Source organism: Parasteatoda tepidariorum, chromosome 4 (genome assembly GCF_043381705.1).
Source record: "Parasteatoda tepidariorum isolate YZ-2023 chromosome 4, CAS_Ptep_4.0, whole genome shotgun sequence".
Taxonomy (NCBI): Eukaryota; Metazoa; Arthropoda; class Arachnida; order Araneae; family Theridiidae; genus Parasteatoda; species Parasteatoda tepidariorum.
The window spans coordinates 41,041,011-41,056,912 of NC_092207.1; the positions used below are offsets into that span (position 1 = coordinate 41,041,011).

The following is a 15,902-nucleotide window of genomic DNA, read 5'->3' on the forward strand; positions in this document are numbered from 1 at the left end:
TCCTAAGGTAAAAATGTCATCGGTTGTCTACTTTGTTCAGAATTTCAACGTACAATGAAAAACTATAAAAATGATAAGAAATTTAAATGGAATAAACTTCTAGATAACTTTATAAAATATAAACAATTTATTAGTTGCTTTTTGTGACTGTAGTTTCTTGAAAAAAAGAGTGAAAAAATACGCTATAAATACATTCTAAAATATATTTGAATAAAAATTAAAAGCTATTATTTTTGAGCCATAATTCAAAAATAATTCATTTATTAAATTAGTTTTAATTAATTAACTTTAGTGCAGGGGCTTACTTTCTTTTAATATTTTTACTGCTTAGTCAAAATAGCATTTTTAACGTTGTTTTAAGCTTGGGTCACAGAAAGTTAAAATCGAAAGTAGAGCTTCTGTCGTAAGTTGTAGACCACTCACGAAATCATGACTGTCTTAAATCGCTTTCATATGGGCATTGCCAATTACCCAGATTTTATTGTGAGTTATGTCAGTCTATGATAGTGTAACATGTGCTCCGAACTAAGTTGTTTTAATTGCATTTTTGAAAATGCTGTTACAATTTACTGGCGTTTACTTAACTGCTATTTACTGGAATATTTATTTACTGTTTATTTACATATTTTGGTCAATAAATTTTGTCAAAATACATGTTTAGCAAACATTATTATAGCTTATTAAAATTAATATTAAGAACTATTGAAAATTTATTAGTTTTAAACCTAATTAATTATTTATTTATTTTTATTAATGAATTAATTGGTTTGAGTTTTTAGTTTGGAACGGTTTGAGTTTTTAGTTTTGTTACAAAAGAATACACGAATAATACATGCAATTAAAAATGAAATTCTTAATCTATAAGCTAACAACTAAAAATATACAACTAAAAATCTATAAAGTATTTGAATTTAATGATTGCGGCTTGCGTACAAAGGAATTTTAACCGTTAAGCCTAAAAATAGATAAATAAGTATAAGTTTCCTTTCCTATGGCATGTTGCTATGGTTACCAACAGCAGCCAGCAAAAGGAATTAAACACGTGAACTTTATTTACCCATCGAATAAGAGTGAGAAATAATTTTATAGTCTGATTTAAATGATTGAATGCCTCCTTTTGGATGCTCTAGTTTGGATATAGTAGCTTTCGTTGAATTACTTTTTTTTAAAAAAATGTCTAAATTATTGTTTAATTTAACTAGATAAATTCATTAAAATGTATGATTATTTACCTCATTCGGAAAACTGTATACACTTGTCCATTGGGTGTTATTCTACGAATGAGATTAAAATCTCCTACATATACACTGCCATCTGGTCCTGACGTCAAAGCTACCGGTGCTAACAATCTAGCTTCCTTAGCGATGCCATTACATTCGGGACACAGCATCGGCCGTTGATGTCCTGTCCCCATTAGTGCTGTTATCACTCTCGGTTGTTGCTTAAAATATATTGTTGTTCCATCCCCTTTTTGTAAAACGCCTGCATAAAGAAAAAAAGTAATTATTAGTTGAGAAAAAGGCTTTTAATATGCGATGGTACTCAAATGTGCGATACCCTCATTGTAGATGGAGGGCTTTACTAAAAACATACTAAAAATTTAATGGAAATTAAGTGAAAACGACAGTAAGAAAACATAGCCTTCTATTAGCTGTAGAGAGAGTTTGGATGTTGTTTGAGAAAATTTCCTTTTGGAGTTTTTAAGTTTGTCATTGTTAGTCAAAATATTATTATTATTTTTACGAATATTCGAGTAGAAAAGTATTTACACGATAATTTTATACATTCTTTTTTTGTCATAACACTGTCTAAATATAACCATGGTAAAAGAAAATGTTTACTAGAACTTACTTAATTAATATGCGTATTTTTTGATAACGTCCCACATTAAAACACCTTTTCTATATAGGTTTTTCAGATATGTTTAAATTTTTATTTTTTGAGATAACACTGCGGTGTTTTTGAGTTTTGCAAATTTGACCAAAACCTAATGGATCAGATCGATCACATATACAGCAGATATATTAATAAGGAAAATCATTATAATTGTTTTGTTCTTTTCTTAATATTAAAAAAAGTCTCATATTAGGAATTTTTTAGATGAATGATTTGTAATTTTTCACATATTTTAGCTTTTTTATTTTGCGAGATAACAACGGTGTTTTTGAATTTCACAAACTTGCCCGGATCCTATTGAATTATATCTGTCACATATACAGTAGACATATTAATAATGAAAATAATAATAACTGTTATGTTCTTTTCTTAATATTGAATAGAATATCTCAAATCATAAATTTTTTCCCTAAATAATTTGTGGTGCAAATTTTTAATAACTAATTATCTTTGTAAGTCATAACGCGTTATTTCTTTCCTATTAATATGAACAGAGAAAGCTTTAAACAAATATTAATGTGAATAATTTTCGCAGCCTTTACATAAATAGTTCAATCAGTTACAATCTAACCGTATTCTCGTATATCTAATGTAGCCAAGTACAAAATTAAATAATTATAGATATTGATAGGAAAATTAACTCTATAAAAGATTCACACAAGAGGATTTTTTTCCCACTGAACTTAGCATTCTTATGAAATGAAATTATCGAAGTTTCTATTGAAAGGCAGGGAACATAATAATGATTTAATAATTATTGTATGAGTATTATTATCTGTGAGAAAAATAAAGATTTCTATACAGGTAATAATATGATTCTGCATGTCAGACTGTTACTTAGATAGAATCATTTGAACTGGCGAATCACTCAGCTGGAAACAATAGTAAAACAGTTTGACATAAAAATGTTGCCTTCTGAAAAAATGTGGCATAATCCTATATGAATTGCTTAGTAGAGGAAAGAATCCCAGTATTTTTTTACTATTTTAAAAGTACACATATCTAAATTATTTAAAAAAAATTTCAATTTCTTTTGCATTGTATATAAAAAAACATGTAGTTTAAATTTTTAGTGTTTAAATAATGTTACCTTCATGGAAGTTGTAGCGATGATGTATATCCAAATTCCAACCTCCAAGCTCTGATGTTTCCATATCATATCCTTTAATTGTCATGGAATGAGAGGTCCATATGATGCCTGGGCAATTTATGTAATCATATCCAACGAAAACTTTGGAAAAGTAATAAAAAAAATTAGAAACTTACGACGTTCGCAAGCATTCAAACATAATTTTTTCAGGATAAGAGAAAAAAATTAGTACATTAAATATCTTGAATCACTTTTAGTATCATACATATCATAAACGATTAGCCACATTTCATAATTTACAAGCATTCCTTATTGTTGCAACATTATTCCTTGTTGCAACAATTTATTTAATTTTTCTTATCCACCTCCCTGTTCCCCTTCTTTTATTCTGCATTTCGACACAGAAAAAAATCTTCTTTATTATATATCTTCAAACTCAGAGTTCGACCCAACTGCAGATATAGATGTATAAACTGTAGATATTTTGCTACTTTATTTGAGATCTTTTTTTAGAGTTTTTTTTATAAAAGACGTTATTTTTACAAGTACTTGGTTTAAAAGTATTTTTGCAGAATGCCAGTTTTATTAACAATAAAAAAAACTCAATAAATTAAATGCCTTAAAATTAAGAAAAAATTTCCATAAGAAAAGCTCAAAGGGAAATTCAAAATAAAAAGTTTTCATTTTTTTTATAATTGAACCAAATAGAATATAGATGATTTCTCTTTAGTAGAGAGATTTAGTAGAGAGATTATTTTTTTGAGAGTATAGATAATTGATTATAGATAATTTCGCTTTGAGCAACCTAATTTAAACTAACCTTTGAAGTATAGTTGTCAAGAATTTTGTGTACGTCAAAGCATTACAAACTGTAAAAGTAGTTACAGTTAATTGCTTGTCTATTAAATCACTGAAGATAAAATTGAAAAGCCCTTACTTGAATTTGGAAAAGCTAACAACTTTCGAGTACTTTTAATTAAAGTAAATTATTACAAAAATTTTTTTCGAAGAACTGAATTTTGCCAACGCAATCAAAGCTAACTTAAAGATGATATATTTACTTTTTGATTTTCATTACCCTACCTTAACGTTAATAAAAAATAAATTATTCTAACTTGCTACTAATAATGCAATTCTGGGGTGCAATGAAAAAAGTATTCACTTAACAGACTTATAACCAATTTATAATGCCGTGAGTATTGTTTACAAAAATTTAATGCCTTGCAAATGCGTTAGAATTCCTGAGCTTGTTTTAGTTTCGTGCGTGTTTTCCAGCTTCTCTTAAAGTTGTATACTAGCAATCTTAGATAGTTAACTATAATTAAATAGCATAACAAAAAATATCTTACAGAAGTTTGTAGAACGCATGCAGAAATTCGATGGCAACATGTAGAGTAATGGAACAGTGAGCATTTTAAGGAGAAAATAAAGATGGGCTTCAAATCAAACTAAGTTCTTCATGGCTTTACAAGTACGTCGTTAAAGTTAAAGTAGAAAAATAATTTTATGTTCATTATTTAAACATTCGTGATGTAATCCCCAATCACAACTAGCTCATACGGAAAGAACTAATTTACTTTGCTGCATATAACTGAATTCTTTTATGTATTTAGATCCTTTTTCATTTTTCAAGCGAAGTAATTAAATCTGATATTGTTTTTAAATTAAATCATAATTACTGCACGAAATTTCATCAACAAATTTAAATTTTTAATAGATACTGCAAACTAAACTTATATGTTTCATTAAAATTGAGAAATAAACCGTATCATGCAGTTTGAATCGATTAACTTCATTTAAGTCTATGGTTCATTGAGTGCATGGTTTATTTAATTTTGAGTTAGGAAATAATAAATCAAATACATTATTTTTTCAGATCAAGTATAATATTAAATATTAAGCTTGAGAAAAAGTTGATTATTCATATGCAAATAATTTTACAATTCTTTTGTGCTTTTATTAATATGTAATCATATTCAAATTTTTTATTTTACATTTTTTAAAGTTTAAATGCCTTTTTTGTTTTCAGTATTAATTACATAACTATGCTACATAATTACCTACATAATTACAGCATTAATTACAGAAATGCTTGCATAAAGACTATTGATTTATTTGTACATTTATTCGTCCAGTGATGATGTTAATTATCCTTTAAATCTCCCGAAGAGTTGATGTACATTGAAAATTTGTTAACTTGAAATTTTTCTAGTACCGACAGATGTTAAATAAATAGCATTTCTTATACACTTGGCACTCAGGGAATTTAAATAAAAGGCTCCTTGAAAATTTCAGTTTTTTACAAAAAATGTATATGGTGCAGTATTTAATTATACTAATAATTTAACTCTTAGTATTTCGATATAAATAACACTTGCTTTAAATTTGAAATTTAATAGAGAGAAGTAGTATTAATTCTTGTCCATCGAAGTATTTTCGGTAGTGTCTAGATTCACGGACTATGGAGAAGTAGATGATACCATAAATTTTACTGCCTTTATTAAATATCATGACATTTCTAAATCTATAAAAGTTTAATGAATAAAATAGACTTGCCTTCAAATGCGGTCGCCTCATAAGTGTATATTTAAAAATATTTTCATAACTAGACTATCTGGGAATCAACCAAAGATAAGGCGATCCGATTCTGCAAATAAGAACCTCGTATCGGACTGTAAACCGTTGTTGAAAACTGGTTAGAATTGAAGTGAAACCTCGAGAAGACCAGGCTCACCACGGGCTGACGCGCAAATGATGAAGATGAAATATTCAACTGAAGAATTGATTTCCCCCATTTTAATTATTTTTATTTATTAAACAAGAGTTGTCTTTCCATTTTGTCCAACGACGAAAGCAGTTTCGATCATTTTAATTTCTTTATTGGATATGTGACATTGATTATTTTGGATAGATAATAATATTTTATATTGGATATTCATTAATTTTTTTGTTGGATAAGCACCTTCCACTTGAAATTCAAAAAAATATTATTTCTGTATAAATTTAGCAGTTTTGAATTAATATCTTAGACTCATATATATAACTAGAGTTATCCGAACATAATTTATGGTGATTTCAAAGCAACTTTTATTTAAGATTCCTAGAAATATATTCCTATGTAATTTCAGTTTTTAACAAATGTGTTAAACAAACATATAAATATAGATATGAGTTATTCTAACATGTATTATGGTGATTTCAAATCAACTTCTATTTGAGATTCTTTAAAATGTGTTTAATTTCGAAGTTTTTAACGAATATGTTAAACACATATATGAGTTATCCTATATTACTGTGATTTCAAAACAACGTCTATTTCAGATTTCTAGAAATATATTTCGGTATACTTTCAGAAGTTTTTAACAAATGCATTTAACTCATATATAATTATAGATACGGGTTATCTTGATAGTGTTTTCAAAGCAGCTTTTATTTGAGATTCTTAGAAATATATTTCAGTATTATTTCAAAAGTTTTTAACAAATATATAAAATGGTTGTGAAATTATCTTAATACATGTTATGGTGAATTTATATAAAGATTTAAATTCCATTAGCAGGCAGGCATTCAAATACAGTATGCTCTTTAAATTTAAATTCTCGAGTAAATTTAAGATGTTAAATCATTTTAAAATAGAAATAATATTTATTTACCTCTTGCCGTGGTTAATCCATATACTTTCTGTTTATAAACATTGCGTTTACTCCAAGCGTAAGTAAATTTGATGTCAGGATCGGCTTCAAATATTCTCTCAAAGAATATGCCTTCAATAATGATATGCAGGTGGACTAATCGTAATGTTAAGGATATGTTGCTGGGAGTAAGTTGCAGATGAATTGTTGATAAATAGCCGTGGGCATGACTGCTATGATAAACGAGATGCAGATCAGATCCTGGGATAGATAAACTTTCCTGCAGAACCTATGATTAGACAAATAAGCGTTCCTCATTTAATGTTTCCCTTTGCACTGGTACGTTTACATTTAAACACTAAACACAATATTTTAATCAAATTTTGGTGAGTTATTCTTAAGAAACAATTTGCCGCCCCGAGAAAGTTTTAAGACTGCTACAATTTGTTTTTAGATTCTTAAGATACATTGTAAATTTATTTCTACTTACTAGAAATTTGATTACATTAAATGTCTTTTACAACAATTATTTTCAATAGAAAATGGAATTGTCGCTTTAGACAAATACACATATTTGCCTCAAAATTAGCATTTAAAATAACTCAAGCGCAATAGTGTACAATCTTTGCTAATAGTGTAATAATGTGAAGTGTAATAGTGTACAATGTATTGATGTTTGACAGTGTTATTCCTAAATAAATGAAACCATTGAATGTTGATTTCAATAAACTGTCAATAAGAGAAATAAGAAGCAGTGATAGCAACAAAGATACATCTTTTTTGAAAGCGGAAGTGTTCCCGAAAATATCGAAAGAAGATTTTCTTTTGTAAGGGAGAGGATAACTTAACTGGTGGTTGCCCAGACATGGTTGGAATGGTAACTGCTGCTGAATAAGGTAAAGGATAAAGAAATCATTTTTACATTTGCTTATGCGAGAATAGGAATGGTGACTGCATTAAGCGAATTTGATAGATTGCCTGATAGAAATGACCCGAAGACTCGAGGCGAGTTTCTTTGAAACTGTACGATTGGTAGGTTGTTCACAATCTGCCATTATAAGTATTTATTTGAAGTGGATAAATGACGGTGAAACTAGTCGTAGACGCCTAAGTGTTGGATGCCCATACGTCATCTAAGAAGCGGGATGTCGGAGACAGTCCCGCTTGGTAAAACAAAATCAGAGGTAAACAGTGACTCAGCTGACAAGCAGTTCAAAATTATTGAATACCAAGTGCAAAACTATTGAATACCAAGTTTCAAACTCACAATTCATCAGGAATTGTTGGATACGGGACAGCATAACAGTCGTCCCACTTATGTGCCTCTGTTGACTAAGGGCCAAAGTCAACTACGCCTATATTGGGCCGGGAAACATCGACACTGGACTATGGACAAGTTGAAGGCAGTTATCGGGTCAGATGAATCACAGTAAAATGTAAATGAGTATGCGGTTATAACTTTCTGTCTTTTCAGTGTATATAATTTTATAATGAAGACAAAAAATCATATATATTGTGAATCGCAAATAAATGCTTAAGCGAAAAAAAAAACTTCTGAACTTTAACGAATTGTAGTTAGTGAAGGTGGTTGTCTTCATAATATTTTTGATTGTTTGTTCTGCAAATTTCTATTCATAATAACATTGCGTTTCTCGAATAACCTGGATTAAAATGAAAATGTGTCATTTAAAGCACTTTTGTAACGAGCAACTGTCAACCAAAGGAGTCATGGGTATTAAAGTTTTGCAATTTTGAGAACATCATGAATTGTGGCGATGTATTAAGTATTTAGTGCTTGCCACCTTTACTTCCCAGACCATCTAGTACTTATTGATCTCAAATCAAGTGTGATTCATACCACTGTCACGGATTGAGCCATGCTACAACCCAATGACATTGCAAAGCTTTAAACACATAACCAGCATAGCAGAAACATACTAGAATTTCCTACAGTTAAAATGTTTCACAATTAACAAGCAATTAAAATTCTTCAATTTAATATTATGCTTTGAAAGAATTTTAAATGACATTTTGTCTTCAGAATAGAGGGAAAAAATATCTCAAAGTTAATTAACATTCGTGTGATAAAGGAAGTAGTAAGAGTAATTTACTAGCAAAGCTTTCTCTACTGATAGATGACTTAGGTTTATAATGTTAAGAGTTTCTATAATAGGAAATTAAATAAACATGATTCGTTATATATTCCATTGATGATGATTGGCCAGATGATTTTGCAATTTCTTTTTTGTAAAATTGTAAAAGCAAAAAATACGTGTATTGAATATCAAATCTGACATTTCCAGTCATATTTGCAGTTATATTTCTTAAAACTTTTATATCGCGCTTTTAAATTAATACTCAGTATGCAAATAAAGTATGTTACGAAACAAACTAAATAAAAGACAATAAATCACAAGCTGTATGAATATTATTTAGCGACATCTTTAGTTTGTTTAGTTCCATTATTTTAGCTTGCTTGCGTCTCTGCTATTTCCCTGAGTTTATTAAGACTTCGGGAAATAACTGAAAGAAAATTAACTCTCATGTTTAAAATAAATATGCAAGCCTAATTTACTTTAAACGTTTTCTGTTGATAGATAATTTAATGTGGTTTATAAAGTTAAAATTATTGTTAATAAGATCTTAGCAACACAGTTTATGTTATCGCTAAATTAAGTTTGGTTTGTAAGCTAGAGAAGTAATTACCTTCTTGCTTTCAGGATCAAATTTCGTTTAAACTATTTTCAAAGTAATAAAATTAAGGAATTTAATTTATTTTCGGAGAAATTCCTTTTTTTTTAGTTCAAACGTAGCACTTGTAACTTATTAAATGAAGATTTAATAAACTAACTAAGAGGTGGTCGAAGAAAATATCCTGGAAATAATCTTGTTGATATAGAAAAGAAGAAAAATATTCAATTACAAATGTGATTAATTGGATTTTCTTAACTATAACAAGAGGAGGGGAAATGTTTTTAATTGCAGTTAGTTATTTATGCTTGCATATCTTGGTTTAAAACTAGTGTAAGACTAGACATAATTTCTCCTTATTTTTAAAATAACTCAAGTGGATGATGAAAAATATTTTCCTATAGTCTTAAAATTTTAATTTTAAATAAAATAAATAAATAATCACTAACTAGAAATTAAGTATCCTTTTGAATTGCGTAGTTAAAACACATATTAGATAAAAAAAATTCTCAAATTCCACATAATTATTAACTAATAATTATTGAATATCAATGAATAGTTTTAAATCTCAGGTTTCTCACTTTTCAATCTTCAATCTAATTCACTAAATTATGTCTTTCCTTTTGAAAGACTGAAATAATAATTAGTTTTTCAATATCCATTTAAAATGTCTAGCTTTTTAAACACTAGAAGGACTGAACAAAGCTGTTTACCTAGAAAGTCTGAAGAGGCCCGTCTGGCTCTTTCCAGATTGATTGTGCGTATATAGATCAGACATCCAAAACATTAAAACATAATTATAATTAATCTAATAAGATATATATTAAGGAATCGGTCATTAAAATTCAAAAGTATTTTATTCGATTTGATTAGCTAAAATATCTGATTAAACGGAACACTGACTTTTCAATTATGCATATACATTAGTTTCTTAGATAATTGAGCTTCTCTCCCCAGTAAATAATAATTGTAGATATCTGAAATACACTTTTTTAATGAAACTGGAGTACCTTAATATTTACTAAAGTGTATCTTATGATCAAACTAAAAAAGCTTACCGACAAAAAAAAATCTTTGGGGCCACTCTGGCCTCTCTAGTCATGGGCATAAGAATCTATATATACATGAATGTGAAGTGTAATAGTGTNATATATATATATTTATATATGTATATATCAAATATAAGGCTCGTAAACTTAAAAGGGTCTGCTGTTCAACGACTGCACAGTGGGCCAGAAGACCATGATCCTTGGCCAAAAGTCAAAAATTAAATTTCAACTAAAATATGTTTAGGCAGCTTTAATATCGCACAAATTAAGTATTCATAATCTGTGGTACATGAGGAGTTTTAAGTCGTTTAAATTTAAAAAAATAAGTAAAAAAAATAATAATAATCATTCCAAACATTATAGTTTACTTTTTCAACCGACGAGAGTACAATGTGGTGAAAAATATGTTAATTTTTTTTAAAATGTAACTTTTAAATTTATATTTCAGAAATATATATAAGAATTGCACCTTTCTGTTACATTTTCATCAGAGTAATTAGTCTGAAATTATAGTACAATTTTTCAATTTGTTGGATTAGTTAATACTCTTGATAAACTTATAGTTTATGTTATCATTTGACATTTCACAATGTTTGAATCACTTTCGAAACTTATCTCCAAAAAGTTCCACGATGTAATTACCTAAACTTTTTTGTGTTTTCTTCTTTGATGTTCCTTCTTTCGAAAAAACCTGCCCCATTTTGCCCAGATTGCAAAGGTGGACTAAATATACCGAAAAGCAAAAATTATGTTTTTCTTCATGGTTTCGCGTTATTTTGTAATATTACTTCGGAAATATAATTTGCTTTTCATTTTTAATATAAAATTACGACAATTATTATATTTTCATTTGCTATAGTTAATTATTTAAATGTACTATAAATATATTTTTTTTTGCTCGCCATATTTCTGCCTCTATCTTGTTTTTTTTTGGTATTTTTAGTGCATTTCAAAATTTCAACTATGAATTCAATTTACCTGCACATGAAAACCCTAAATAAAAACCTTCAAATTTTGAAACAAATTTTATCGAAATACTAATTTTGGCCGCGAAACCTTGGATGCTGGCCCACTGTGGACTGTTGTAAAACAAAATATCTCAGATTAAAATTTCTACCAAAAAAATTAAGAAACAATAATTGTAGTGACAAATGGAAAAAAAAATATATTAGCTGAATTGTTCTTATCAATAGAACTAACCACATTGAATTGAGGCTTTTTTTACCATTTAAATGATTGTTTATAAATTCTTAATTGAAATAAAGGGAAAACAATTGATTTTAGTTAGAAAATAGTTTGAAACCTATTAAGTTATAGATTTTATCGATTGCATCTATAGCATTAAATTTTTCTTAAACATTAATCAAAAAAATATAACTTAAACTTAGTATTTTCAACTAAATAAAAAATTAAATCATTATCTTTTAAGGTTAAATTTTTAAAAGAGTTTTTAAAGTATCTAGTAGAAGATTTTTTAAAATTTTTGGTTTCGTTAGTTATAAAATTATTGGTGAAAAGTTTGAACGAAAAATTGTACTTTTAAACGAATTTCAAGTCGGTGACCCAAGTCTTTAATGATAAATCTTATTTTTAAAATACTCTGCATTTCGCAATATTAATAAAAGCACTCTTTTATACTTTATAGAATTTGTTTGACTTATTATTCACTTAAAACTAAGTGTCAATTCAATTTAAGAAATTGTAAATTCTGTGTATTTCAAATTTTATCTAAATTGCTTTTAGAAAAAAAAATTGTATTATTTAACTAATTGTTTAAAAGAAAAATGCTTGCCGTTGAATCATTTAAGAGTTTACTTTTCTCAAAAAAATCGTGTAGAAACATTGTATTTTCTCATTTTAAGTATAGATTTATTTTCACCATAATTACAATATGGAAGACATTTGCATGCTTGTAGCGCTGTCCTAATAATAACCATTAGATAAGTTTACTGTTGAAGTCATGAAGCATGTTAAACATTTCTCTAAACGATTGGACAAATCAATGTTATCAAAGCAACGGTTTTGTGTTTTCAGCTTAGCGGCACATTTGCGTGTTGTTTATATCGATAACACGTGCTTTTCAGTTTTCGAAAAATATTAATCAGATTAGGATAAACAATTCCGACCTTTTACTTGAGCTAATCGATAGCAATAGAATTTATCGAATATATGTGTGACTCATTTTATTCTTCTTTAAGTTTGGTTATCGTGGACATATTTAGGTTATAGTCACGATATTCCTCGAAAAGTGTGTACTTTAAGCAGTTTCATTTTTAACTCTGTTATCATCAGAAAACGAAAAAAAAAATTCTTACTTTCCGAAGAAGAAAAGGCAGATTTAATATAGTATAAATAATAATTTATGTGGTAAATAGTTTCAAATGCAGTTTGAATACAATTATTAATAGAATAATACAAATTAAACCTTTTGTTAATTTATCTGCTAGCAAAAACGTATGCGAACCGAGAAAAAAATATAGTCAAAACTACCAGAATATGGTACTGTTTTTCTGGCTCTATTATGGGAGCAACAAAAAGATCGATAAAGTGCGTCAACAATGATTTTGAAAAAATTAACAATAAAATATGAATGAAATAAAATACTATGGAATAATAAGTGATAAAAGTTGGGAAATGAGATAAAGTTTGGAAATTTTTCCGTATTGCGTAGAACAGTAAATTTGGTTAAATGTAAAATTGAGTTTTGTATTTTTTATCAAATATGTGTTAATAAGAATGATAATTTTGAAAAAAAAAAATAATATCCCAAACACTGTTGCCAAATTAGCAAATAAATGGCTTAAATACAGTATAGTTTGGTTTTATTAACCAGAATTATAATTTTCTTCTTACCAGAAATGACATTTACGTACCGCAGGAAATTATTCCAGAATAATTTTTCTTAAGTGCAGGAATTTTTTCCCCTTTTTAACATTCCCCTGCTTATGCCTGATTAAGCCATTTCGGATATTCTGATATTTATTATTCGAAGATTTATAATTTACAAATATAATTTATCTATTTGTTTTCAAAGATGCTTGTGAAATATTTCTTAGAAAATTCGTTTTAAAGTATGCAATTTCAATTTGATTTAAAGAATGCTTACCTGAGTTTCTGCAATCACAGCGCTATTTTCAGTACAGCCTCCTTCTGAAACAGGTCTCCAGGTTTGATAAACAATGGGTTTCATATAGTCATAGTCATGTTCATGGCATGCATCTGTCGACATAGACTTTGGAACAGGTTCAGGATCAATAACAGCTGACATAACAACAGGTTGCATTACAACAATATCATTCCATGGTACCAAAACAGTTCTTTTTATTGGGTGAAAAGGGTTCCTTTGAAATTGCAAAGTAACAGCACTTCCACCATTTACTAAAATATCAAACCTATTTGGAGAAAAACGTAAGTTTTAGTTTCTCTGATAACGTTGAAAAAGTAATTTTAATATATATATATATATATACAGTCAAACCCCGCTATATTGAACACGGCTTATAGTGAACTCCCGGATATAATGAACGAAATGCTCGGTCCCGTGCCTTGCTATACACGTATAATGTTATTTTTAGTGGATATAGTGAACCAAAAAAGTGAGGANATATATATATATATATATATTGAATATTGCTTTTAAAATATTACATTCTGTAAGCAGACTTACTAGACTTATTATTTGCAAAAAAAGCAATTTTGAAAAGAAGCATTTGACTGAATGAAGCTTTACTGTAGATTTTAAAGAAACATTCTAAGAAATCTTGAGAGTAAAATAATTTCTGATAATTTAGTATCAAAGTTGAATATTAGTTATAAAATACGACTTAATTGTTATTTCTAACATTAAAGGAAGTTGAACTTTTAAGTTCTTATTGGTTTTATAACTTTTATCAATGTAGGCAACATCACAAGAATTAATTTGAAAAATATACATTTGTGCCGTTTTACTTTTTCACACTATTTTATAATATTTTGAAATCAGTTCAAACGTTTAGAGAATTTTTACGCTGACATATAAGTGTTAAAGAAGAGTATATTTGCATTTGCATATTTTTTTTTTGTCGTATGCATGTTTAGGCAGTGGAGGTGCGATTGTTTCTGTTTTTCAGTGGCGCCATCTATGGCCAGAAATTCGACTTCTGCCACGCCATTCACGCAATCTCAACCCGCTTATAGGGCTGGTCACATTCACACACAAAGGAGAAAGGACATAGAACACACAGAGAGAGAAAGAAACATCCATGCCTTTCCCGGGATTCGAACCCAGGACCTTTCTGATGCAAGAACAGTTCCCTACCCCCTACACAGGCCGGTCGGCCATTTGTATATTAATAGTACATTAAAGCATAAGTGGCTTATTTAAAATAAAATCACAATTTTGTATGCATACTGTGATACTGATTAAAATTCTTAATTCGACTTTAGAGGGCACCATACCGCTGGAGAAACTCTTAATAGCAAATTCTATTTTACCTCCACTAATTTGAAATTTTAAGCATAGAAAAAGAGAATTGTGACAAATCTAAAGCCACAAAATAAATGAAAATGCAGATAGATTATTAGTAGATTTTAGTAGATAACTCCCCCCCCCCATTGAGGGATCCTAAGTTATCTTCTCACTATTTATTTTCATTTGGATATTTTGAAATTTTATTTCCAGCATTTGAAACTTCATAGACTAATCTAGATTTGCTCACTCTTTCTCTTTTTAGAATTCACTTTTCCTCTACTAGAAATTTTAAATTAGTAATGGAGATGAAAGAGAATTTGCGGTGGAAAATTTCTCCCGTGCAATAGCGTCTTTTTGAAAAGTTATCGTCTAAAAATGTTATATAACGTCTATCTGTAGAGAATCGCCAAAACTTTTACAGTGTATCTGAAAAACATGGTTGAAAATTTATTGGTTTTATTAAAACTACTGCTAAAATGTTATGAACTATTTCAGGAAAATATTGAAAAGAGCCTGATTGTGTACTATTTCCCAAAGAAGATGAATTAGCTCTAAATATAAATATCATGCGAATAATTCAAGTACCACAAATTGTATTTTGTCTCATTATTTGAGAAAGTTTCAAGCTCTTTTTGATTTATTGCACAGAAATAATGAATGAAAAACTGAATATTTTTCGCAAGTCTTAGCGAAATGTTTTGAGAATTAGCTTTTTTTCTTTTTGCTCAAACCAAGCACTTTCAACCTAAGAGCGGAATTACGAACAATTCCTACATTTTTTTTATAAACAATAAAATAACTGTTTGTAGTGATTCTTTTTAACTTTAATGCATCATTTTTTTCCTTAGCAATTCCCGCGTGATTATTCACTTCCAGCAATCTCAGCACACTTTGATATTAAACAGAACTTTAGTTTTCGATTTTACATATATCAAGACTTACAATAATGAACAATATGTTCGGCAAAGCCGCTGTAGCATTGCCATAACTTCAGTATAGTTTAGAGACTAGATGGCTTGGATGATTTATGACTAGTATTTTATCACGGCAGCCGTAACTGGAAAACCGATATTTTAAGTAGTGGCAAAAAAGCG

General features: G+C 28.5%; 1 protein-coding gene across 2 annotated transcripts in view; it reads right to left on the reverse strand.

The window, feature by feature from the left end:
* LOC107438670 (teneurin-m) overlaps nt 1-15,902 on the reverse strand; it is a 468,170-nt gene that overhangs the window by 53,806 nt on the left and 398,462 nt on the right. For both annotated transcript variants that reach the window (XM_043039103.2, XM_071179700.1), the window contains 4 exons: nt 13,465-13,750; nt 6,640-6,907; nt 2,987-3,127; nt 1,233-1,482 (listed from right to left, as the gene is read on the reverse strand). In XM_043039103.2, the coding sequence (XP_042895037.2) occupies nt 1,233-1,482; nt 2,987-3,127; nt 6,640-6,907; nt 13,465-13,750 (945 nt within the window). The remainder of the gene's footprint in view (nt 1-1,232; nt 1,483-2,986; nt 3,128-6,639; nt 6,908-13,464; nt 13,751-15,902) is intronic.